This window comes from Pithys albifrons, chromosome 19 (assembly GCF_047495875.1).
Source record: "Pithys albifrons albifrons isolate INPA30051 chromosome 19, PitAlb_v1, whole genome shotgun sequence".
In the NCBI taxonomy this organism is placed as follows: Eukaryota; Metazoa; Chordata; class Aves; order Passeriformes; family Thamnophilidae; genus Pithys; species Pithys albifrons.
The window spans coordinates 1,076,200-1,100,285 of NC_092476.1; the positions used below are offsets into that span (position 1 = coordinate 1,076,200).

At 43.8% G+C, this 24,086-nt stretch overlaps 1 protein-coding gene across 4 annotated transcripts in view; it reads left to right on the plus strand.

Annotated features, from left to right (window-relative positions):
* Positions 1 to 24,086, plus strand: part of HELZ (helicase with zinc finger) — a 91,408-nt gene that overhangs the window by 30,290 nt on the left and 37,032 nt on the right. For 3 of the 4 annotated variants that reach the window (XM_071573511.1, XM_071573514.1, XM_071573515.1), the window contains 9 exons: positions 403 to 478; positions 927 to 1,125; positions 2,057 to 2,164; positions 2,448 to 2,745; positions 6,820 to 7,087; positions 11,279 to 11,612; positions 15,249 to 15,379; positions 16,316 to 16,495; positions 17,377 to 17,481. In XM_071573511.1, coding sequence (XP_071429612.1) covers positions 403 to 478; positions 927 to 1,125; positions 2,057 to 2,164; positions 2,448 to 2,745; positions 6,820 to 7,087; positions 11,279 to 11,612; positions 15,249 to 15,379; positions 16,316 to 16,495; positions 17,377 to 17,481 — 1,699 coding nt within the window. The remainder of the gene's footprint in view (positions 1 to 402; positions 479 to 926; positions 1,126 to 2,056; positions 2,165 to 2,447; positions 2,746 to 6,819; positions 7,088 to 11,278; positions 11,613 to 15,248; positions 15,380 to 16,315; positions 16,496 to 17,376; positions 17,482 to 24,086) is intronic. The other variant, XM_071573513.1, reaches the window with a different exon arrangement.

The following is a 24,086-nucleotide window of genomic DNA, read 5'->3' on the forward strand; positions in this document are numbered from 1 at the left end:
GAATGCCCTGGGCAGGTGCCCTGTGGCTGGGAATTCCCTGGGCAGGTGCCCTGGGGCTGGGAATTCCCTGGGCAGGTGCCCTGTGGCTGGGAATGCCCTGGGCAGGTGCCCTGGGGCTGGGAATTCCCTGGGCAGGTGCCCTGGGGCTGGGAATGCCCTGGGCAGGTGCCCTGGGGCTGGGAATTCCCTGGGCAGGTGCCCTGTGACTGAGAATGCCCTGGGCAGGTGCCCTGGGGCTGGGAATGCCCTGGGCAGGTGCCCTGTGGCTGGGAATGCCCTGGGCAGGTGCCCTGGGGCTGGGAATGCCCTGGGCAGGTGCCCTGGGGCTGGGAATGCCCTGGGCAGGTGCCCTGGGCTGGGAATGCCCTGGCAGTGCAGCAGTAACCCCGTTGTGCCCCGCAGGGTCCCGGGATGGCTGGCAGTTCCGGCCCCCTCCCCGCGGTGTCACCAGCAGTGAGGAGTACACGCTGTGCAAAAGGTAAGGCCTTGCTTTGTCCCCCCATCCTCCAGGGGATCTCAGGTGTCTTGGGGTGAGGTGGCAAAATACCAACTGCCCAACACACAGAGCTTCTCTTCCCACCCCGCTGAGAAAAGGGAGGAAAAGAAAAAAAGCTCTGGAAACTCAAATTAGGTTTATGCTTAAACTAACTATATATATTTATACAGAAAAGAGAAAATGAAGAGTAAACTACAATATAACACACACTTAGACAAGTTAGGTATAACAACAATTTTCTACCTCCCAGCGAGAACAGATTCTATCACTCTGGATCCATAAGCACCCCTCCCAGCTTGGTGTCATCTGCAAACTCACTAATGATGGACTCAATCCCCTCATCTAAATCATCAGTAAAGGTGTTAGACAGGACTGGACCCAGCCCTGATCCCTGGGTTGAAGGCCCAGTGTTTTGTGCTGTTTGCTGCAGGTTCCTGGAGCAGGGGATCTGCAGGTATGGTGCCCAGTGCACCTCAGCTCACTGCCAGGAGGAGCTGGCCGAGTGGCAGAAACGTTACGCGTCGCGCCTCATCCGCCTCAAGCAGCAGAAGGAGAACAAGCAGTGCTCGGGCACCTACATGGAGACCCTCATTGAGAAATGGATGAATTCCTTATCCCCTGAGAAAGTGGTGAGCACTTTTTGTTTGTGTTTACTTGTGTTTAAAGTAACACCCCAGCCTGGTTTTTGTCCTTACTGAATCTCTCCTCACACAGAAACTGTCCCAGGGATTTGCTCCCCTTGGCCTCCTGCCTTTGCAGAGAGCCCAGAGGCTTAGGCTGATTTGTGGGTTAATCACAGCTTCTTCATTTGCATATTCACTATTCCTGGTGCAGGGGGGCTCAGCCAGGTCCCAAGTGTTGTTCCTGTTCCTTGAGTGGGTGGCAGGACTTTTTGAACTGGAGAACAGGAACTGGTGAAGCTTCTACAACTCAGTGGAGAATCCTCTGGCCTGTGCACGGCTCCTTTTCCTTGCCTGCAGCTGCAGGCACTTGGGTGCAGACCTGCCAATGTTCTAAAAGACCTTGGATTCCAACGAGTGTGGGATATGGGTATGATCAAACTTTAGCAGCTCTTTGGAGTTCCAAAGAGTGGGTTTTGTGGCATTCAACCAGCTCTACTCACCACTGACCCCAAGGAGGTTTGGGTCCATCTGTTGTTGATTGGAATCTGGAAAAAGTGGACTTCCTGCAAAATGCATTGATGAGTAGAAAGTCTGATTGTAGTTCCTGGTGTCTGTGGTAGTCCCATGGATGGCAGTGAGTTCTGGGCTCTTCTGGGCCTCATTGTATCACAGATCCTTCTTCCCAAGTTACATTTTGTTCTACTTTAAACGTTTACAATGAGTTGGTTATTGAAAATCAAGTCCTGCAGTTAATTGACCTTAAATGGTTTATTCTTCACTTCCACAGTATGATGGAGTAGATTTGACTTCCTTGATTTAGGGCATATTTGCATTAGTTCCTGTGCAGGACTTGCATCAATCCTGCCTTTTCCTGAATGTTTGTGTTTTGGTACTGCCTGTAGAAGTATAATATTAATCTTCTTTTCTTTCCATCTAGCTTAGTGAATGTGTAGAAGGAGTGAGAGTAGAACATAACCCTGAGCTATCAGTAACTGTCACCACCAAAAAGTCTCACCAGACATGGACCTTTGCTCTCACGTGTAAGGTAGGACTACTTACCTTTTAAAAGTCAGTCAATAATAACTAGAATGCAACCCTTAACCTTTTGCAATTAGGATTTCAATTGCATCATTCTTAAAATAGAGCAACTTCCCAGCACCATCCCCTCTCTCTCCCTTTTCCCAGCAGCTCTGTGTTGGCTGCCCAGATTGCTGGAAATCAGGCAGGGCCCATACATGCTCTGAGAAGCTGAGAGTTCTTATAATCTCTCTTTATCTGATTGCAAATGAAATAATTTCAGCATTTCAAGCCTTGCCTTTCCTTCCCAGCCTGCCAGGATGCTGTACCGAGTGGCGTTGCTGTACGATGCCCATCGCCCCCACTTCAGCATCGTGGCAATATCTGCTGGAGACAGCACCACCCAGGTGTCCCAGGAAGTCCCAGAGAACTGCCAGGAGTGGATAGGAGGAAAGATGGTCCAGAATGGAATAGATCATTACATCTACAAAGTCAGTATAGCCTTTAACACAGAAATCTTTGGAACTTTTCGCCAAACTGTGGTGTTTGACTTTGGATTAGAGCCAGTCCTCATGCAACGAGTAATGATTGATGCTGCTTCAACTGAAGGTAAGGCAGTGAAGCTGCTTTTTCTGTTTTAAATAGTGGAGATCTTTCATGCCATCTCTTTCCACATTCTGGGCAGAGCAGCCTCTGTGTTAACAGCTCCTGAATGTCTTTGTGTGTTATGCTCATCATATATATGAATATGAATAGTGGACAAAGCTTCAGAGGGTCTGAATAAGGCAGATAATTGAAATAAAACTTACTCTGTGTCAGGATATGATAAACATTATCAAAATGCTGGGAGTTTTTGGTTTGCTGTGTGTCCAAAGACAGCACTGGAAGTTCTGCCTTTATAAAACATGTTTGTGTTTTTATAATTGTTCTTGAATTGATGAAAACATTAAAACACGTAGGAAAAGGCCAGTAGAGAAACAAAGTGTTTCTGTTTAAAAATACACCTGGTACTTAATCCAGTAAATAAAACTGACTGCTTGAGAAGTTGGTTTGTATTTTTTTCTTCCCTTGCAATGCCTGACTAGGATTGTCAAAGGCAAGAGGCCAAGTGTGGGCTTGCAGCTCAATGATTTGCTGTTGACATGAATTTTGGAACATGTAAAGGAAGTGTAACTAAATCTGTGTTTTCAAGTAACAAAAAATAAGCTACAAGTTACTGACAGGGGTGTGGATTCTCTATTAGACTGATCTGTGTCTCTCAGTTGCAACCTGAAATAACTCCAGTATGAGAAAAATGTCAGCAAATTGAAAGACGTTTGAAGAGGTGCAAGAAAAGAAGGGAGCACTTTGATTTATGGTTTGAGAGAGCTAAATATAGGTCACTGTGTCACTTGGCAGCAGGCCAGGGGGTGGCACACAGGCTGGTAATTTTGAGTGAAAATCTGAGAGTACAAACAGCAAAGAATTGCAGCACTGGGATTTAAGCAGAAAGAAGAGGAAAAAGGGAAAAAGCACAGAAGATAAAGCTGAAAAAGCAGCAGTTCCTGGCCTTTATTTTCATGTAACAGATTAACATTTGCAGCATTAAGAGAATGAAACTGTAAAGAGCAAGTGCCAAAGATGATGAACTGATCTTTGCAGATGCCCCAGGTCCTTGTAGGCAGGAGCAGGAGACTGGGCGTGTGGTAATGTCTCCTGGGGCAGAGGATGTTGCCCTGCCAAGGAGGAGCTGCTCAGGAGCAAGGTGTTTTTGGGGCTGTGCCATCCTCTCCATGTGGCAGGGTGGGTAATCCCAGCTGAGAGGCTTCCCTGGGCTGGGGGGAACATCCTTCCCCTGTAAACCTGCTCCAGATCAGGGAGCCAACCCATCACTGACTGGCAAAGGCAGAGTTATTGTCAAACCAGTCTGTGGTTCTGAGCAGTCTCCTGCCCACAGCCATCCCAGAACAGCCAGTTGAATTCCATTCAAGGTGATAGATGAAGTTCCTCCAGCACCAGTTACTGGTATTCCCTTTCACCAGCTGCCTGTCTGTGTGCAGAGGGTGCTGGAGGCCTCAAGCAGGTCATTGCTAATATTTATTTCAAAGGACAAGTGTTAGGTGCTTCCCAGGTACCTGTAAGGGCAGAATCCTGGGCTTTTTGCTCTGCCATCTTAAGTGTGTGATAGGCAAGGGAAGGGGATAACCATGTTGGATGTGGGTCCAGTTCCATTGTTTCTCTTGCTTTTGGCATGTGTGAATTCAGATCTTGTGGAAATGCTTTTGTAGCAGAAAGATGCCTGAGGTCTCTACATTTGCATGTAATTCAGGCCCTGCCTGGATGTCTAGGCAGGAATGAAAGGTCAGCATTGAAATATTCTCCTGGAGGAGCCTCCATGCTGTGTTTTGAAATCTGTAGTTCCAGTGGAAGAGGAGAACTGGAGGAAGCTTTGCATTGGGTGTGGACAATCTGCCCTTCCAGAAAGGGTCACCTTGTGCTCACTCTGTGCCAGGGGCTGTTGGTGTCAGGCTCTGCAGTGCTGGGAATTCAGTGGCTGTCCTTCCAGGAAACCAGGACTCAATCCCAGCATAGTTCCTGAGTTTTGGGAGCTGAGATGTGGTTTGTTCATTTATAGTGGTGTTATTTCAGACACAGAAACCACAAACAGACTTTTTCTTGCCCTACACCTGTGGCTACTGGTGCAGTTCAGGCTTGAGATTAACAAGTAGTCACAGGCAAGCTGAACTGAACTTTCTTCTGCTAGAGTGCTGCTTTTTTATTCTTACTTAGAATAAAGACACTCAAGATGGTGTTAAGAGTTGAATTTGAATTTGAGGATGTCTTTTCTGTCTGTTTTTCAGCGTTGGTGTGATATCCTGGATACCTATCATAAATCTCACTCAGAGATAATACATTAAGATACCATAGCTTGACTATAAATGCCAAATATTTTCAGCTCTGCAATTTAACTGCAGTTCTGTTAAATGACTCACAGTTGTCACAGTGGTTTGGTGGTGCTAATGGATGTATTTTAGGTGGCTGTAGACAAGTGCTTGGTCTTTTGTTTCTCATTTAAGCCATGTAGTCCCTGAAATTAGAGTACATTGGAGAATTGATTTCCTTTTAATTTTCTAATTTTATGTCATGTTAGGTCACATTTCCCAAATTTTCCCTGGCAAAATTGCTCGAGGTGTGTAGTACAACTGTCTGCACAATACACATGATAGGGGACTGTAGAATTTTTTAAAGGGCTTTCACAGTGTTACAAATGCAGTGATTTCCTACCAGCTGCTTTATCAACTTGTTTTTATGACCTTCTAAATTCCATAACAGATATTGTAGGGTCTTCACTGCTTTATGCTTTTGAAATGATGTTCCAGTTAGGCTTAGACAGTGCACTGCAGTGCCAAGTCCTTCAAAGTTGCTTGTGGTTATTAAAATAAAGGTGCTTTCCTTGTTTGTCCTTGTTAATTCTATTTGCTGTCTGTGGAGTATTTTATTTGCTGATATTTTTGGGAGGCTGCTTGCTCTGAAAAGTAGAGATGGTAAGTACTGGCAGTGAGCTGGTTATGAACAGAGGAGACTCCTGCCTGTGTTTAGCTCATTATCTCTAAAGGGATTGGGTTTAGTAGTGGGTTTTGTGTGGTTGGGTTTTTGTGTGGTTGGGTTTTTGTGTGGTTGGGTTTTTGTGTGGTTGGGTTTTTGTGTGGTTGGGTTTTTGTGTGGTTGGGTTTTTGTGTGGTTGGGTTTTTGTGTGGTTGGGTTTTTGTGTGGTTGGGTTTTTGTGTGGTTGGGTTTTTGTGTGGTTGGGTTTTTGTTTGGTTGGGTTTTTGTTTGGTTGGGTTTTTGTTTGGTTGGGTTTTTGTTTGGTTGGGTTTTTGTTTGGTTGGGTTTTTGTTTGGTTGGGTTTTTGTTTGGTTGGGTTTTTGTTTGGTTGGGTTTTTGTTTGGTCGGGTTTGCGTGGTTGGGTTTGTGCGTGGTCGGGTTTGTGCGTGGTCGGGTTTGTGCGTGGTCGGGTTTGTGCGGGGTCGGGTTTGTGCGGGGTCGGGTTTGTGCGGGGTCGGGTTTTGTTTGGTCGGGTTTGTGCGTGGCTGGGTTTGTGCGTGGCTGGGTTTGTGCGTGGTCGGGTTTGTGCCTGGCTGGGATTTTGTTTGGTTGGGTTTGTGCGCGGTTGGGTTTGTGCCTGGCTGGGTTTGTGCGCGGTTGGGTTTGTGCGCGGTTGGGTTTGTGCGCGGTTGGGTTTGTGCGCGGTTGGGTTTGTGCGCGGTTGGGTTTGTGCACAGTTGGGTTTGTGTGTGGTCGGGTTTGTGCGCGGTTGAGTTTGTGCCTGGTCGGGTTTGTGCGCGGTCGGGTTTGTGCGTGGTCGGGTTTGTGCGTGGTCGGGTTTGTGCCTGGTTGGGTTTGTGCCTGGTCGGGTTTGTGCCTGGTCGGGTTTGTGCCTGGTTGGGTTTGTGCCTGGTTGGGTTTGTGCGCGGTCGGGTTTGTGCCTGGTTGGGTTTGTGCCTGGTTGGGTTTGTGCCTGGTTGGGTTTGTGCGTGGTTGGGTTTGTGCCTGGTTGGGTTTGTGCGCGATCGGGTTTGTGCGCGATCGGGTTTGTGCGCGATCGGGTTTGTGCGCGATCGGGTTTGTGCCTGGTTGGGTTTGTGAACTGCAAACACCCATGTGAGGTTTGTTCTGCCCTCCCTGCCTGCCCTGCCCATGCAGATCTGGAGTACCTGATGCACGCGCGGCAGCAGCTCCTGACCACGGCCAAGCGCTGGGACTCCACGTCCAAGACAATTGTGGAGTTTGAGCCCAATGAAACTACTGAGTTGGAGAAGAGCCTCCTCACCAGATACCAAATCCCTCTGTCTGCTGACCAGCTCTTCACACAGTCTGTGCTGGACAAGTCACTGACCAAGGCCAACTATCAGTCACGGCTGCACGACCTCCTGTACATTGAGGAAATAGCACAGTATAAGGAAGTCAGCAAGTAAGTCACTCCTTTATGAAGATATTCCTATTGAAGTTGACTCTGAGATCAGCTCAGTTGGTTCAAACTTGGCTGTAACAATGCCAAGGTCATGGGTTCAATCCCCTGTGTGGGCCATTGACTTGAGAGTTGGACTCGCTGATCCTTGTGGGTCCTTTCCAGCTCAGAATAGTCTGGGATTCTGATTCTACATTAAATGAGGGTGACAATGTTTTTCATTAAACCCACATGCTTCTTGAAGATATTGTGTCTTCCTGTTGCACTGGAATGAATCTGAATGAGTCTGGGAATGGTAATGTTGGTAAAGGTCACTAGAACTTAAAAAATTCAACTTTCTGCTAATTCCTTGAGAACAAACACTAAATACCACTCTGTGCTCACAGGTGGACACTGAGCAGCTGTTGTACATGGTTTGGTTAATGCTTGGATGAGGATCATTTTTGTTTTTATTTTTGGTCTGTCCATACAAAAATATATTGGTAATAATTTTGTTCCTGTGTGAAAGCAGGTCATAGCAAAGGAATATATAAAATCATTGGGTAAAGGGTTGAATTGTGGGTGAATCCAACTCTGATCTGTGAAGATGTAGCAGCTGATTTTATTATATTTAGTGAATAGGCTGAAACCCTGCTTCTGAATGGAAATTCCTGCCAAAAGGCTTGTTGTGCACCTTGTTTGGCTTGTTCTGTCTTTAGGTGTTCTGTGCAAATCACCCAACTGGAGTGGCTGCAGGAAAAGTGCAGAGTTAGGAACAAGATGGGACATTCCTCCACATAGACCCCCATGGGGCCTTTTTTTTAATTGTAGTTTGATATTTGGTGGTTAAAAATTTTGCCTCCATTCATGTGGTACTGGAGAGTGTTAAAATGTTGCTCTATTCAGAATGGAAAGTCAAAAAGATGCGACTTCCCTTTAGCCTAATTTGGCAGCAAATTTAGCTCTGGCAGCTACAGAAAGTTCCACATCAGGAATGTCTTTTTTAGGATCAAGAACCACTCCTGGAGCTACAGAGCTGAATCCTCCCTCTAGAACTTCCAAAGGAAATACTGGGAGTAGTTGTGTTTGTAATGCTTTTAAGGCAGAAAATTGGTTCAGTTTCTTTTTTTAATCTCAGCTGAAGGGGGGCAGCATTTGAGCTCTTTTTCTTTGGATCTTTTATCACTGCTGCCCTCTGCTCCTGAGCTGGAGAGTAGCACATGGAGGACGATGCTGGAACAGTTCCCAGCACACAGAGATGTTCTCCATCATACACATTTATAATCAGGTTGGCTCTTCTAGGGCTTTTTGAAGAAAAAGTGGAGTTAAAGTAAATAGTATAAAATACAATCAAAACATAAGCCACGTTTTGACTGATGAGTTTTCACATGGAGAGTTGCACTCTCAGGCCTCACAGAAACCAAAGAGCAGCAGCCTGGAGAAATGAAAGAAAAATAAGTGGATAAGTATGTAATGCTTCCCCTTTGGCCTATTTGCTTATTGCTTGATAAATTATAAGTGTTAATAATGTTCTTGAAATCTTCTGTCTTGATGGTGTTGGTGACAGAAATACTCTTTTGGTCTTGTAGTCATGTTTATTGTGATGCTTGAAGAGGCATTTATAAAAGTCACTCTACATGAGCACATCACAAAATAGAAGAGTGAGTTAAAATTAAACTGCTCTTTAATTTCAAATGCAAACACCTGGTATGAGGAAAAGCACAGCAATGCTCTGATCTTGAGAGTAGTTTAGTTTTGGGAAGTCTTGCCCCACAAACACCTGTTGATGGTTTTAAAACTCTTCCATTCTCTCTTGCACATTGGAAGAAAAGCAGTTTGTATTTGTTAGAACTCACTGTCTGTGTTTCCTTGCATGAACATTGGGCAGTGTGAGGTGAAACACAACTCGTTGTGTGCCACCAGAATTGCAGAGCAGGTTTGTCCTGGAGGCTGGGAAACATAAACCCCTGGCTGGGATGGCAGATAAATGTGCTTTTGTCATGGCTGTGTCTTCCCTGGCCCCTGCACAGGCAGGTGTGCCCTGTCTGAGCCCTGAGCAGATCAACGTGCTGAGTGTGCTTTGAGCACAGAGGGACCTGGGGCTTCCTCCAGAGGGGTCTGTTTGCTTTGGGGAGTTATTGTTTGCACTGGTACTGGCTGATTAATGATTTATGAAGTGTCTCTGTGATTTCTGTGGCTTTAGATCTCACCAACAGGCTTTTGTAGCTGGTTTCATTAGCACTTCATGTAGGTTGGGCTTTGCAGTGCTCAGGAGGAAATGGGAGGTTTTGGTGTTCCGTTTGTATGAGCCTGACTGAAAATCTTATTTTGTCTAAACCTGCAAAGCAAAGGTTGAGAAATGGGTGGAAGAAGCAACCCTGTGATTCTGTAAAATCAGATCCTTAGAGAATTGTGTAGTTTCACAGCTTGCCAGAAGGTGTCACCTTCCTCAATGGCAATTGCTTGGCTGTCTCTAAACTTTGATTCCCTTCAGCACAGCAGGTTCAGTTCAGTCTCTTCAGAAAACCTCAACCTGTGCCTTGTCTCAGAAAGCAGCAATACAGTTTTCCAGCACGTTTTCATCACTCTGAGTTGGAGTTCTTACATATTGAGCAGCGTTGGGATCCACTTGAGGGAAGTTTTAACAACACAAATTCACAGTAGCAATTGATTGTATCTGAGTAAGAATTCCCAGCTCTTGCTCCTCAGTGAAATGTTTTATATGGTATTTTAACAATCACCTGACTGAGGTAAGAGCTGTTTCAGAGGTTGCCAACCTGCTGGTAGCCCCTTTGGGTCCTGCAGCACCTGTAGAGAGAAAAGCTTGGTTTTTGGTGTGGGTTTTTATTAGAACATGTGGGAATGGGAAGGATTGCACTGAATTCCCCAAAGGACATGCCTTGGGGTGATTGTTTTTGCTGTAACATTTCTGGTCACTGATGAATCAAACAAATCCCTGTTAGGTAAGAAAACATCTCTTGTTTTTGGAGACATTTGGATGTGATTTAATGCCCAGATTATATAAAGAAGCAGCTGTTACCACATGGGGGCAAACTTGCAGTTTTTGTGCAAGATTCATGGTTTGCCAGACATGAAAAAATATATTTGATTGGTTTGGTAGTTGTTTAATTACCAAGCAAGGTAAAATGTTGGATTTTATTATGATTATTGATACCACAGGGCTTAAATGATCATTTACCAGCTTACTGGGTTAAAATAGAAATTATAAGAAGAACAGATCAAATAAAACAAGTATAAAAAGTAGCATAAAAACGAGGTATTTTTCCATTTTTCATTTGTGAAAACCTTTGGATGTTACTTTTTTCCTGTAAACTGTTGCAAATTTAGGAAGAAGCTGCTGATGGGAAAATAACTGAATATTGTTACTGTGTCAGAGTTTCCCCCCTTTTTGTTCTTTTTATAACCCAACCCACTGGGGAGAGGATCCTGTGTGTGGGTGAGAGGTCAGTAAAGGGTTCTAATAAGTCACTATAATGTGTTGTGATTTCCAGGGAGTGGTTAATGCAAAGGATCAGTTTGTTTGATCTCTGATTCCATCAGAGCTGCTGCTGGCAGGAATTCTGTGCATGGATGGCTTATGGGGCTGAGCCTGTGATGCCATTCCCTCATCTGTAATAAAATGATATCATTTTAATGCCTGCAATCTGACTTTTTTCAAGGCATTTTAATCAATCCCTCTGAACTACAGGTGTAATATCATTTACCTTTCAGGGTGGAGATTGCCCTCTGGTGTGCAGCCTGCAAGAGATACATGGGAGATAGAACAACTTACTCTGTTCTTTGCCTGCATAGTTAATAAACTATTTATATTTTATATATGTGTACATATAAATATATATTTATGTGTATATATTGTAGCTTACAGACTGTTTAAATAAACATTTCTACTGCTTGGGCACAGAACAGCTCTCACTAAACCTTTTGGGTGTCAGAATATCTAGTATTTGTTTCTGTCTTGTGAGGGTCCTTTTTTGAAACTTCATAGGTGTTGATTCTTCTAAATATACATTTTATAGGCTGTAATCCAAAGGAAAATGTGTATTTGGCAGCTGCATAGAAAAAGGGCTAATATGACTGTAGTTGTTTTATTTAAAAATTCACTATATGTCTGTGAAGTGTCTCTTGAGTCTGAATAGCTGAAATTCTGGAATCTGAGGGCATATTTTTGCACTGACCTGCTGCTTTCTTGCTTAGGTTCAACATCAAAGTGCAGCTGCAGATCGTGGCCAGCTTCATGCTCACAGGGGTGTCTGGAGGGGCCAAGTATGCCCAGAATGGGCAGCTCTTCGGGCGCTTCAAACTCACCGAGACGCTCTCGGAGGACACCCTGGCCGGGAGGCTGGTCATGACCAAAGTCAACGCCGTCTATTTACTGCCTGTCACTAAAGAGAAGTCAGCACAGAGCCAAGGAACCAAAGAGAAGGTTTATGAAGCAGCTATTGAGGAGAAGACAAAGGATTATATTTTCCTGAGGGTGTCCAGGGAGTGCTGTGAGGAGCTGAACCTTCGGGCAGACTGTGAAATGCAGGTGGGTCTGAGGGCAGGGCTTTGCTCTGGGTTTGCAAACCCCTCTGGGATAAAGGCTTGAGATGGGATGCTGCATGCCTGGGGACTGCTGATCTCTGAATATGGTTCCCACATGTGGAAAATTCCAAGGAAATAACTGCCATGCTATGGAGGCAGTTCTGTCTGTTCTTTCCAAGTTGCACACACCCCTTTGAAAATTGCTGTGAACAAATCCAGTGGCATCTCTGGGTACTACAGAAATAACCCCAGATTAAGGTCACTGGATTGCCTGGAATTGATGCATTCTCACCAAAGGATTCTCTCCTCTCCTCTCCTCCCTTTCATTTTGTTTTGGAAAAACATATGCAAGAATCCTAATGTCTTAATTTAACATGGATAATTGGGCTGGGAAGAGTTATGTTGTTCCGGGGTCTTGGTTTTGTGTTTGTTTTCTTAAAACAATAATTAAACTTACTAATTGATTCTATTGGAAACTCTGCTGGAATGCAAAATCAGCTGGGGCTTCAGAACTGCCTAATTTTTCCTTGAGTGTCTTATAAATCTTGCCCTGAGGCAGCAAATCTATTCTGCATTAAAAACAGGGTCCTAAAGTTGTTTTTAAAATCATTTAGTGCTTCCTACACATACCAGTGAACTGGTGGGCAAATTCTTGAAGTGTTACCTCTATTTGAATGAATTTTAATTGTGAGGGAATTTTTTTCTGATTAAGAATTAACTGGAAATTTTGAAACTGAGGAGACTTATTTTGTTGTAGGGAGTTTTTGCTAAAGATGCTGGAGATTTTGCTGTTCTCTTCAGTAGACTTGGTGTTCCCTCTGATTGTTAAGCACTGCCAAAGCTTTGATTTCTGTGGGTTTTGGATAAATTAGGTGGTTCCCTTCCTTTCCTCTTCTAATAATTCGTCTTGGAAACTTTGTGACCCCTTGTTTAGCTGCTGTTCTGGCTTAACTATAATAAACTATAATAAACACACAATTCTGCTCTTTCCAAGTGCACCATTCATGAAGGATTGGGAGGTTGGAGGGAACTGGGGCTTTAACCCAGTGGCTGCTGCCACTGTTTTATTTTTGGAGCAGTTCCTCTGTCCTGAGAACCTGGCAAGGGATTAACTTCCTTTCCCACTGTTTCCCTATGGTGGAATGTGTATTAAAGCAGGTTAGAGGCATCTCCTCCCCAGATGGCCTCACTCAGAACTCTGCAGCAGCAAATAGAACTGTTTGATTCCATCCAAGCAGCACAAAACCCAGAACAAATCCCAAGCTGTTAAGAAAGGAGGTGAATGCAGGTGGATAATATGAGGTATTTCATGCCAGGCATCTCACTTGGACTCCCAGAAGGGGCTGTTAAAGTGGCACCCAGATGAACATCACAATTTTGCTGCATTTAAATTGCCATCATTACACTGTGTGGTCTCTTGTCAGCCTTGGGCCTGTCTGAGCAAAGATATTTTCCCTGTATTGATCACCCACGAGTTTGGGACCATTTGCCATTTGAGTGGCAGCTTTTTCTGAACCCCTTCAGGATGTGGTTGGGGGCCAGACCAGCACTGAGCAGGGATGTTTAATGTCTTTATATCTGCCAGAGATAGAGAGTTAATGGCAGGAAAACAAGCAACTCTTGTTTATTTACAGCAAAGCTGGTGTGGATTTTACGTGCTGTGTGATGGTGTGAACAGTGTAATACTGAGATGGAGCAGAGGAAAGGAAATGCTAATTACAAATCCTTTTGAAGGAGATGACCTGCAATAATCCACACTGCTGGTGCACAGGAGGGTTTGTACAGGTCTGATCCCTGTGTAGGAAGGGACTTTGTGGGCAGAGTGTCAGGTACAATAAGTAGTTAAATCTGGAAGGATAAATTATTCCTCCATTGCAGGAATTCTCCCCCATGGGGTAAGTTCATGAGAGAAGTTTCTGTGGCTTTGAGTGAGGCCTGTTGTGTTTAGAGAAGTGATCATCTACTTTTCCAACTCTCCTTTTTCTTCCTTTCACTGTCTTGTTTTGATGTTTAATATAACAAATTGGATTTTGTTTGTAGTATGTAAGGAAAACTTAGTTCAGCTGTCAACTTAAAGTCTTACTAGAAGTTGTCAAAAAAGGCATTTGCAAAAATATCTTCTATCACTGCTTTGTGTTTGTAACTTTGTGGTTGGTAGCCATGACTATCATGAGATTAAAGTAATAATGGACTAATAGAGAATCAGTGAATGATAGATGAGAAACTTAATAGATCTGGGACTAAATTGGGCATGGGAGTGTCACCTTTTCTCTGGGGTGACATGGGGTGTTCAGCCCTCACTGTTGTGGTGGTGCTGCTGGACCAGCTCTGGCTCATCTTTACTCTGTTCCTGTTCTTCTGTCTCCTAATTGGCAGGACAGAACCAGCTTCTGTAAGGTGGGGGTGAAAGCTCTTAATAAAATGGCACAGAAATTGTAAATAGAACTGGTGTTTCCAGGTAAAACACTTCTCCAGACAGGCTGCAGTGATTTGGCTGCTGTTTGTAACGTGCCCACAGTCACTGTAAGTCTCAGAAAGGGACTTATTTACTCCTATTTAATCACAAATGCTCATTAGTCTTGTGGCACAGTAATTACATAACTGTGTAGTGACAGCAGAGCTTTGGAAAGAACCCTGAAAATGTGTGTCAGTCACTTCAGGTTCTTCTTATGGTTTGCATTGGTGCAAATCTGTGTCAGGTGTTGTGCAAGGGCTTTGTGTGAGTTGTGGCCATGGAGAGAATTCTCTGGTGTGATGCCCTGATCAGATTCTTCTGTATTTGGAGAGATTAATCATTGCAAATTTAAGTATGTGTAGATGATAATCTGGGGGAACTGTGTTTGTTTGCCCAGGAGCTGCTTTTATCCTGAGCTCAACTTTAGAATGTATTTTTCTCTTGACTCTTTTGCTCTATTTATGTATCAACTAATTTCACTCTCCATTGTTTGGTTCTGAATTGAACCAGGAATGTTAAATGTGCCCTGAGTGTTGTTTTTGGCTTTGTACCAGAATTTTTCTTGGCAATATCTTTTATTTACTAGCATTAAAACACATGTAATTGAGAGGCCAGAGCCAAGAGAGTATTAATAAGCAGTTGATTGTTAGAAATCAACTTTTGGGGAATTCTAATAATTAAACATAAATGACAAGTTGCTACTATTCAAGAATGTTTGAGTAAAAGGAATGTTTGGAGTTTTTCTTTGCTGGTTTAAGTCATCTGTTGATCTGTAAAAATGTCTGGGCTGTCATTTTTTTGAGGTTGTTCTTACAATAAGGGATGAAGAACTATAAGAACTATATTTTAAGACAATAGTATTTTCCAGGAGTGTATTTTGTATTTAAAAAAAAATAATTCCAAGCATATTTCCTGTTTAATCTTCTTTCTGAAAGTACAGTGTAATTTAGTCTTAGAAGTCAAACAAGGAAATCACATTAGAGAAAATGCTGTGTTTATCTTTGATTCAACACAACAAAGATTAGCAATTTAAAGTTATCACAGATCTTTGGATTGAATGCTGTTTTCTTCTGAGAGCCTCTGCAGGAAGATAAAAATGTATCATGTACAGCACAGTCTAATCAGCATTTCCTAAATGAATCCTTTTGTTCACCTCTTCATTTCTTCCTTGCTCTTGTCCTGCAGGTTGAGCTGCAGTTCCAGCTGAACCGACTGCCCCTCTGTGAAATGCATTATGCCCTGGACAGGATTAGGGACAACAGCATTTTGTTTCCTGATGTCAGCATGACTCCCACCATCCCCTGGAGTCCCAACAGGTACCAACACCAGCATTTAATGGCACAGACTGTGTGGTAATGCAGCTCTGAATTTCTCAGGTGGTTGGAGTGTGCCCTGGAAGGAGAAACAAGCCTTGCTCTTCCTCAGTGGGGAGGGGGGTCAGAGCAGGGACTGAAACTGTGCTAAAGAAAACAAGGAATGATCCTCAGAGAGCCAGAACCTGTTGAGTGGTTTTCCCTGAGCTGTGGGTTTAGAGGCATCACAGTTCCACTGTGGCTGCAGAAAACAAATCTGCTGCTGTTAATTACTGTGCTGCTGCTCTTCCCTGAAAATATGATACTGCATGGGAATGTAAATACCAGTTGCAAGGAGTTTGCTGTGCAGGCCTCAGGTGTGCAGAGCCCTGTGTGCAAGGACAAGGTTAAATGAGCTCAGAGTTGGACTTATCCCTGAGGGAGGGGCTCTGGAAGGGTTGGGAATGGCTCTTGGAAGGATCCCTGCCCTGAGATTCCCTGGACACACCTCTCACTGTGTCCTTTATGAAATTATAAACCCCTGTGTTATATGAATATTTGAAAAGAAACTCGAGGCTGATGCAGTGAGAATAGTCTGTCTCAAAGAGGAAGTTTAGGGAAGAGAAATGTGAGGATCAGGGAATATGGTCAGTGTTCCTGCTGCCCAGGGAAGGCTAAAGGGGGCAAGAGGTTTCTGGCCTTGCAGACCAGGGAAATGAGAGGAATGTGGAACTGATCCCATGAGTCGTGTGGGGTCGTGAAGGTGAGGATGAGGAGTGTGATGGTGGTGCAGGACAGGTCAGGACAGAGTGCAGGGATTATCATGTGTAGTGTGTAATAAACTGACATTCACTTGATCACACTGATCTGTGTGTGCTGTCCAGTTCCTCTGCCCTTCATTTATTGGTTCCTTTGGTTGTCAGAGCTGCTGTTCTAACCCGTGCTGCCCCCTTTGCACAGGCAGTGGGATGAGCAGCTGGACCCGCGGCTGAACGCGAAGCAGAAGGAGGCAGTGCTGGCCATCACCACCCCCCTGGCCATCCAGCTGCCCCCTGTGCTCATCATCGGTCCCTATGGGACAGGCAAAACCTTCACTCTGGCTCAGGCAGTCAAGCACATCCTCCAGCAGCAGGACACCAGGTGAGAGAGGGGACACTCAAGGGCCTGAGCTGCAGAAAAGATGTTGTTTCTTACATAAATTCAAGGGAAATGTATCCCGTGGTGTAAAGGAGAGCACTCTGGACTCTGAATCCCAAGGACCTGAGTTCCAGTCTCAGTGGGACTGTCCCCTGGCAGTTAAAGCCTCCCTGCCATCCCATCCTATCCCATCAGATCTGGGATGCTCAGCAGGGTCAGCCCCAGTCAGTACCAGGGGCTGTGACAGTCCCAAGGACTTCCCTGGCACTGTCCAAGCTCACCAGGCCGTGGCAGATGGACCTGAGGACTCAAAAACAGTGGGGCCAGTTCTGTGCTTGCTGCCCCTCACCCAAAACATCCACTGCACCTAAAAACTCCCACCCCCACGTGGGGAGAGCCCTGCCCAAATCCTCCTGTGTGAAGTTTGGCCATACAAACCTACATGCATCAAGGGAAATGTAGAAATAGTGGATCTCCACCCTGCTGGGAGACAGACAAACCCAAGCCAGCCGTGGTCCTGTTGAACCATAAAGTAATTTTATAATCTTAGCCTGTGTTTGGTATTTAGAACAAAGCTAATTAAAATGAGCCATATGTGGAATAACTGTGATTTGCTTTACATGGGAAGTTGTGCAGTGTGCTAGATAATAAAAGCTGCTCCTTATCAAGTTGAGATTAATAATCACAAAATAATCATTGAAAAACTGTGTGAGCTTTAAATCTGCTCCCAACTGAAGGGATGGAGTTGAAGACTGAGTCATGCAGTAGTTTCATGGAGAGAAATGTGCAGGAAGATGGCCACTGTTCCCTTTTTTTTGTATTCTACTGCTTTGAATTGTTTTCTGTTTCTTCATTGCTTTTTTATTTGCATCCATTTATTCCAGCAGGATTCTCATTTGCACCCATTCTAATAGTGCTGCTGATCTCTACATAAAGGATTATTTACATCCATATGTAGAAGCAGGCAATCCCCAGGCAAGACCTCTCAGGTATCTTTTTAAGGCTTATTATGTATCTGTAAAATACTATTCTTAAGAAAAGGTGTCTATAAAAAAGGTTAAAGAACTCAAAACATAAAAGCATATTGGCATTTCCAGCAGTGCTTTTAAAAACAGCCTAAAAGGAACATGAAACATCAACATAATTTTGGGTCATTTGTTAAATAAAAATAAAGACATCCTTTTTTAAGCTTTTACTATTCTATTGATAATTGTGTCTTTCCTAATGAGCAAACTTTTGATATGCTGCTCTACAAGCAACTATGATAAAATAAAATGAACTTTAATTGTTATTTAATTCCAGACAATTCTGGCTCATGTTGAAAATGCTAATTTGGAAACTGGGATTACCCACCTGGTTTCTGGGAGAAAACTTTTGGTGTCATGGGAGCCACATGTTTAAAGAATCTTGTGAAAGTAGTTTGGCCTCTCCTGAAGAGTCAGTTTGAAGTCACTGTGGATGTGTGAAATGTGCTTAGCACTGGGGGGTTGGGGAAATTAGTTAAGGAAAAAAATGAACAAGTAGAAGCTTAAGAGCAGGAAGGGTAAACTTGCATGGAAATAGTTAAGGAGGGTTTATTTATGGGCATAAATCTGGGAAGATTCTGCACAGTAATCACAATGTGTGCTTTATACTGGCAGCTGGGTCTATATCTGTAGTTTAAATTATGGGCATCATTTTCTGGATGCCAGTGCATGAGTTTATAATATTGCTAAGAAAATGGCTCTGTGTTTACTTGCTGGCTGTTAAAAGCCATCCTGGCCTTGTGTTTTCTGCCATGTCAGTGAAGGCAGTAAAGGAGTTCTGTGGGAGGGTTGGATTTACCACAGGTGGGAATTCTCCTGGCTCTGTTGGCTTTGGTTGCCCTGGGACAATTCCCAGACCCTGAGGATCTGGCCAAGGAAAAGAGAGCTGGTCCTTCTCAAAGATCCCTTTGATCTGGTTGTATTTTAGCACAGATTGTCTTAAGGTGATTTGTAAAGCACTTTGGGATGAAAAGCATTGTGGTGTCTTCATTTTCTGGCTGGAAAAAATGTGTGTAATTTGGGAATATTGGAGTGTGATTTAACAGAGCAAGGAGTCAAACACAGTTTTATTGTGGCTGCCAGGCTTTTGCTGCCTTCTTTTGTATTCTGTTTTCATCTGTGTGGTGCAGTCTCAGAAATACTTAGGAGAACATACATAAACAAAAGGGATGTTTTTCTTATGGTTAAAATACATGTACATGTTTGCCAAGAAAATTGCAGCACTAATTAAAGAATCACTGAGTGTTTGACTTGAAGTCTAATTGTCATAGTGTTTGTTATGAAGCCTTCAGAAAGTGCTGCTGGAGATTATCTGATGTTGTCCAAAAAGTCAGGATACCTTGATAAAAATTCTAAGTTTTAGAAAATGGGGGCACCTCTGGAGTTATATAAATATAAATAGAAAATTTATATTAGTGGACCCACAAGTATGGATGTTTTCAAATAAAAATGATGCCATCTAACTGTAGTTTAAGCACTGAGTTCATGTCACTGCTGGGGCAGGAGGGAAAGGTCAGGTTGTCTGAACTGAGAGCTGAGGCTGTGGGAGACTCCCAGCTCAGGATTAGTTATGGATGCACCTCCCCTGCTGACTGTTGTCAAGAGGTATTTTAGAATTAAAATCATTCCTGTTGGATTAAAATCATTACAGGGTGATCTGAGCCTCTTGGGGTATTTTAAAGGAAACAGTAAGTGGAGGGGAAGCAGTTAATTATCCAAGGTGGGTGTGTTGCTTGCAGAGTGTGTTGTGTTTCTAAATAACTTTGCTTCGATTTACTCCTTGTTTACTCCCCGAGTGACAAGTTGGCTCTGTGGTGTCCTTGCTGAAAGTGTTCCCACAGCCTCGTGGGGAGCAACATCATATTTCTGTTGTTCTTAAGGAAGAAAAGCTGAATTATTTAACACTGAGAGCTGTGTAGATGTTTCTGTGGGTAAGATGTACACTGAATAAATTATCCTGTCTATGATGCAACATAAAAGTTGGAAGCATTAGAGTTTATGGGGTTTTTTTTTTGGTTTAAATATCATGTTATGAATTTGTATCTTTTCCTCACAAAATAATTTTCTGTGCCCTTTGGAAACTGCAGACACTGAGAATTTATGTTAGATCTGAGTTCTGCAGCTAAATGAAATACCAGTGAAGCCTGAAGGCTGAATTCTCATAGTCCTATAAACAAACACTCACCCAGCACCAAATAATGTGCCCTGGGCTGGATGAGCAGATGAGTCACCTGCATTAGGGGCTCACTCCAGACAGGACTGTTACTGCAGGAACTTGACACTGAAACAATTTCTTGTACTTATGGAAATGGTGCAGAAATGTTTCTGAAGGAGTGAAGCCCAAACCTGAGCTCCAGCTGGAGGAAAAAGCCTCCACTGAAGTGTTTCTGTTGGGTGGGAACACTTGATTTTTAGTGTGCAGGAGCAGCCAGGCACCTTCAGATGGTGAGTCAGAGCTGTGAGGGAGTAATTGGCTCCTAATTGATATTCCCCTTCTCTCTGTGGATGTGCTGGAGCCTTCTGGAGGTGGGTGCTCAGGTAGCACTGCAGCCAAATAATTCAGATTATCCCCCTCTCTCTCCTAAAAGCTCCAGTCCTAAGAACCAGCAGCAAATCCTCTGTATGTCTCTGGTCACACAGTGGTCGAGGGATCTGCTCTTAATTCCTATTATTTTACTTGCATCTTTTAAATTTAGTTGTTTCCATACACTGGTTTTGTATGGAATACCAAGGGAAAAGGGAAGAAGTTGATACTGCCTTTATATACTTAATATTCTTATTTATTCCTGAGTGTGTTACTGCTGACTGTCAGTTCAGCAGTGTGAGAAAACAAGTTGATTCTGATTAAAATATCTCAGCATTTTTTAAATCTTTTGATCATAACATCCATGTGGAAGTACTGCATGTGTCCTGGAACCAGGTTCCCTCAGTCTTGGCTGCTTCAGGAGATACCCAGGCTATAAAAATTAATCAATAGGAGCAAACCAGAGTCTGAATTAAAAAAGAAAACAAACAACAACCCCAACTGAAACCAGCAGGTTTTAAGAGACCATTGCCCTTTTTCCCAAATTGCCTGTTAGCAAAGTTCTTGTACTGAAAATGGAATTAATTTATCTTATCAAATGTTAGCCTGGAAAATAAATTACTCCTCTGCCATTAGTTTTTTCCTTGAAACTCGAGCTTCTATCTTAGTGCATCCTCAAAGTAAGATGGATTAAAAAAGTTAACTTTCAAGTTGCAAGGCAGGTTCTTCACATGGTTGTGCTTCCCAAGGAACAGACTTGGCTGGAGAATGAGCCTCTTTGGAGGGGGATCAAAAGAAATGGAAGAGGGAAATCAGGTGCTTTTAAGGTTTTCTTAAGGCTTCTTGGGACTGCTCAGCTTTATTTTATTCTGGATAGTCTCTTAACAGAGCCATGGAATTCAACAGTCAGGTCCCTTTGCCTCTTCAGTTTGTGTGCTCTTTATACTTGAGGGGTTTCAGGTGAGAAACAACTGCACAGAATGTGAGGGCTGGGGTTGGAGTTCATCCAAGGAGAGTTCTCTGGAGCACAGCCTGGCCTTTTTCCCAGGAACTGGGAGGAGTGAGTGTGTCCTGGGTCAGCACAGGCAGCAGTGAAGGGCTGAGGTTTGGTCCCCACTTACTCCTGTGAGGAGTCACGAGAAGCAGAAGTTGCTGTTGTAGGACAGGAGTGCAAATCACAGAATCATAGAATGGATTGGGTTGGAAAAGAGCTCCAAGATCAGCAAGTCCAACCCTTGATCCAACCCCACTGTGATCACCAGCCCAGGGCACTCCGTGCCCTGGGCTGGTGATCACAGTGGGGTTGGATCAAGACATGGTTGGATCAAGACATGGTGATCACAGTAGGGTTGGATCAAGACATGGTGGATTCTCACTCAGTGCCACATCCACAGAATCATAGAATGGATTGGGTTGGAAAAGCCCTCTGAGATAATCAAGTCCAACCCTTGGTCCATCTCCAGTCCCTTTACCAGATCATGGCACTCAGTGCCACGGCCAAGCTCAGCTGAAAAACCTCCAGGGATGGGGAATCCACCCCCTCTCTGGGCAGCCCATTCCAATGCCTGAGCACTCTCTCTGCAAAGAACTCCTTCCTAATATCCAACCTAAACCTGCCCTGGCAGAGCTCAAGCTGTGCCCTCTTGTTCTGCTGTTGGTTTCCTGGGAGAAGAGACCAATCCCCATCTGGCTACAACATCCTTTCAGATGCAACTTCTCTACCTCCCTCAGAGGTTCTGACTCCAAACTGCCCCTTTATTAAATTTTAGAAGTGGATTTTAAGTGATTAGGAGCAATCCCAGCCTGGAATGACTCAATTTGATTAATATTTAATTGAAATATTTGGGCAAATTTCCTTTTTGATGTAATGGCTGGGAAGGTTATGGAGACCTACCTGGCCTATAATCTCCTGGGATTTCCATGTGGAGGTGATTCTCTGTGTATTTGCTGGTAATTGCCCTGCCTGTGGTTTGGGTGGACCTTACCTGCAAGGTTTGAATTTCTCCAGAATTAAAGGCTTGGTGTGAGGCACCTGATGTGAGGAAATCTCCTCTCAGGTGAGCTGTGGCTGAGTTCAATTTGCAGCTGCAGCTTTTGCCCACCTTTGTACCCAGAGCTGCACTAACAGAATGTGTTGAAGGCACTAATGAGTATCTTGATTAGTTTTTGGTTTGTGCAGGTATTACCATGAGAAGTTTAGTCTTTTGTTTCATCAGGAGTTAAGGGAATGTTCCAGAGTAAAATGTTATGATTTGTGTTAAGCTGGTAAACCCCATTTTTGTAATTGGTTCTTCCAGCTTTAAGAAAACACCCACTAATGAAATTGCAGGGGATTTTATAGCCCAAGTTGCACTGAGAGAAAGCCCTTCTTCAGTGGGGGCACTTCTATCACGGCATTTTCCAGGTAGTCACATCTGTCAGGTGTTTTTGTGCCAGTGGTGAATTGTAGCTCTGGGATACCTTTTTGATCTCACATCAAAATAAAAGAAATTAATGGGTAAGCAGCAATGCAGTTTGAAATGCTGTCAGCCAGTCTGTGAGTCACCCACAGTTGAATTTTTGTAATAAAAGACAGAGCATGGTATAATAATGTCTAATAACCATAATATTTTGCATTTCAATAGCACCTTTGATCCAAGAATCTCAAAGTGCTTTACAAACACAAACTGACAATAAACTCAGTAATCCTCACAGTGCTCCTGTGAGGTGTTGGGTGAGTATTGCCCTCAGTTAGGGCTGAGAAAGTGAATCCTACAGGAATATATTGGGGTCACAGCAGAAGGTTCCTGCTCTGAGAACGACTGAGGAGGTTGGTGGGTTTTCCTGCACTGAGCCCAGCCTTGCCTGAGGCACCTTTGGCCACCCAGTGCCAGTTTGGGTTGGTTGTGTTGGCAGATTGAAAAGCCATTCAGAGTCCTGGAAGTGCCTTTGCACTTCTTGTTGTCCAGAATGGGCTTTGTATTTTCACAGCCCAGATTTATGATGATCCTAATCCTCGTTCCCTTCCCATTCCCTGGAACTGAGCTGTAACTTTCAAACATGGATGGGCATCTGGTATCCAAAGTCCCCCCAGTGCCATCATGTTTTGTAATTAAGTGCAGAATTGCACTTTTTCAAACACTTTATTAATGATTTGGGATTTGTAATATGAGCACAGGAGAAAATAGTTAATGAATAGATAAACTAAACAGCATTAAATCCCATTCTGAAATAATTGAAATAATTTAATCTTAATTTGCTTTGGAAATAAACCCAAATAACTTTGATTTTAAGTATTGATATCTCTTCAATAGTTGCCTGTGGTTTAAAGGTTCCACTTTAGATTTATAGTTCTTTTAGGGATCAGAGTTTTGAGGAACAGCTGGTGGAGAAGCCCTTGGACACCTTTATCCAGTCTTGGCTGGTGTGTTGTTTCTTGACCCTCACAGTGTGTTTTGGGGAGTTCTGTTCAGCTCTGTGGAGTTACTTGTGCTCTGCTTTCTGGGGCACAGCCTGAGGGTCTCCTGAGTGTCCTTCCATGTGGCCAGCCTGGCTGTCACTTGTCATCCCTCCTTGAGGAGACTCCTCACTGCTCTCAGGCTCTGGGGATTAAAACGACCTTACGTGTCCTGGGGGTGTGGGAAGTGCAGTCAGTATTTTGGGCTCCAGCCATCCTCTGGCACTGTCTTCTCATTTTCTTATGCAGTGTATCACAATTATGGCCCTTTGAGATAAAAATAGGAACATACTTCAGGTTTGGTTCTCAGAACTCAGAGCACATGCAGTGTGTGTGAGGGAGGAGCAGGATTTCAGAGTATTCCCTGGATTCCCCCAGTGGGTGGGATGTCACCACTGCAGCTCTGGCAGCCCCACTGTGGGCTGCAGTTACAGTTCAGCTGAGGAAATGCTTCTTTAAAATGAGTTTATTGCTAGTTTGAAGTGAAGCAGACACTGGTGTGAGGGTCACAGAAATTAAATATGTGAGGAATTGACAGCTTTCCATATGTGAATTAATCCTTGCTAACTATTTCTGTGTATGAATTGCACTGCAGCAAAGAATGGAAGG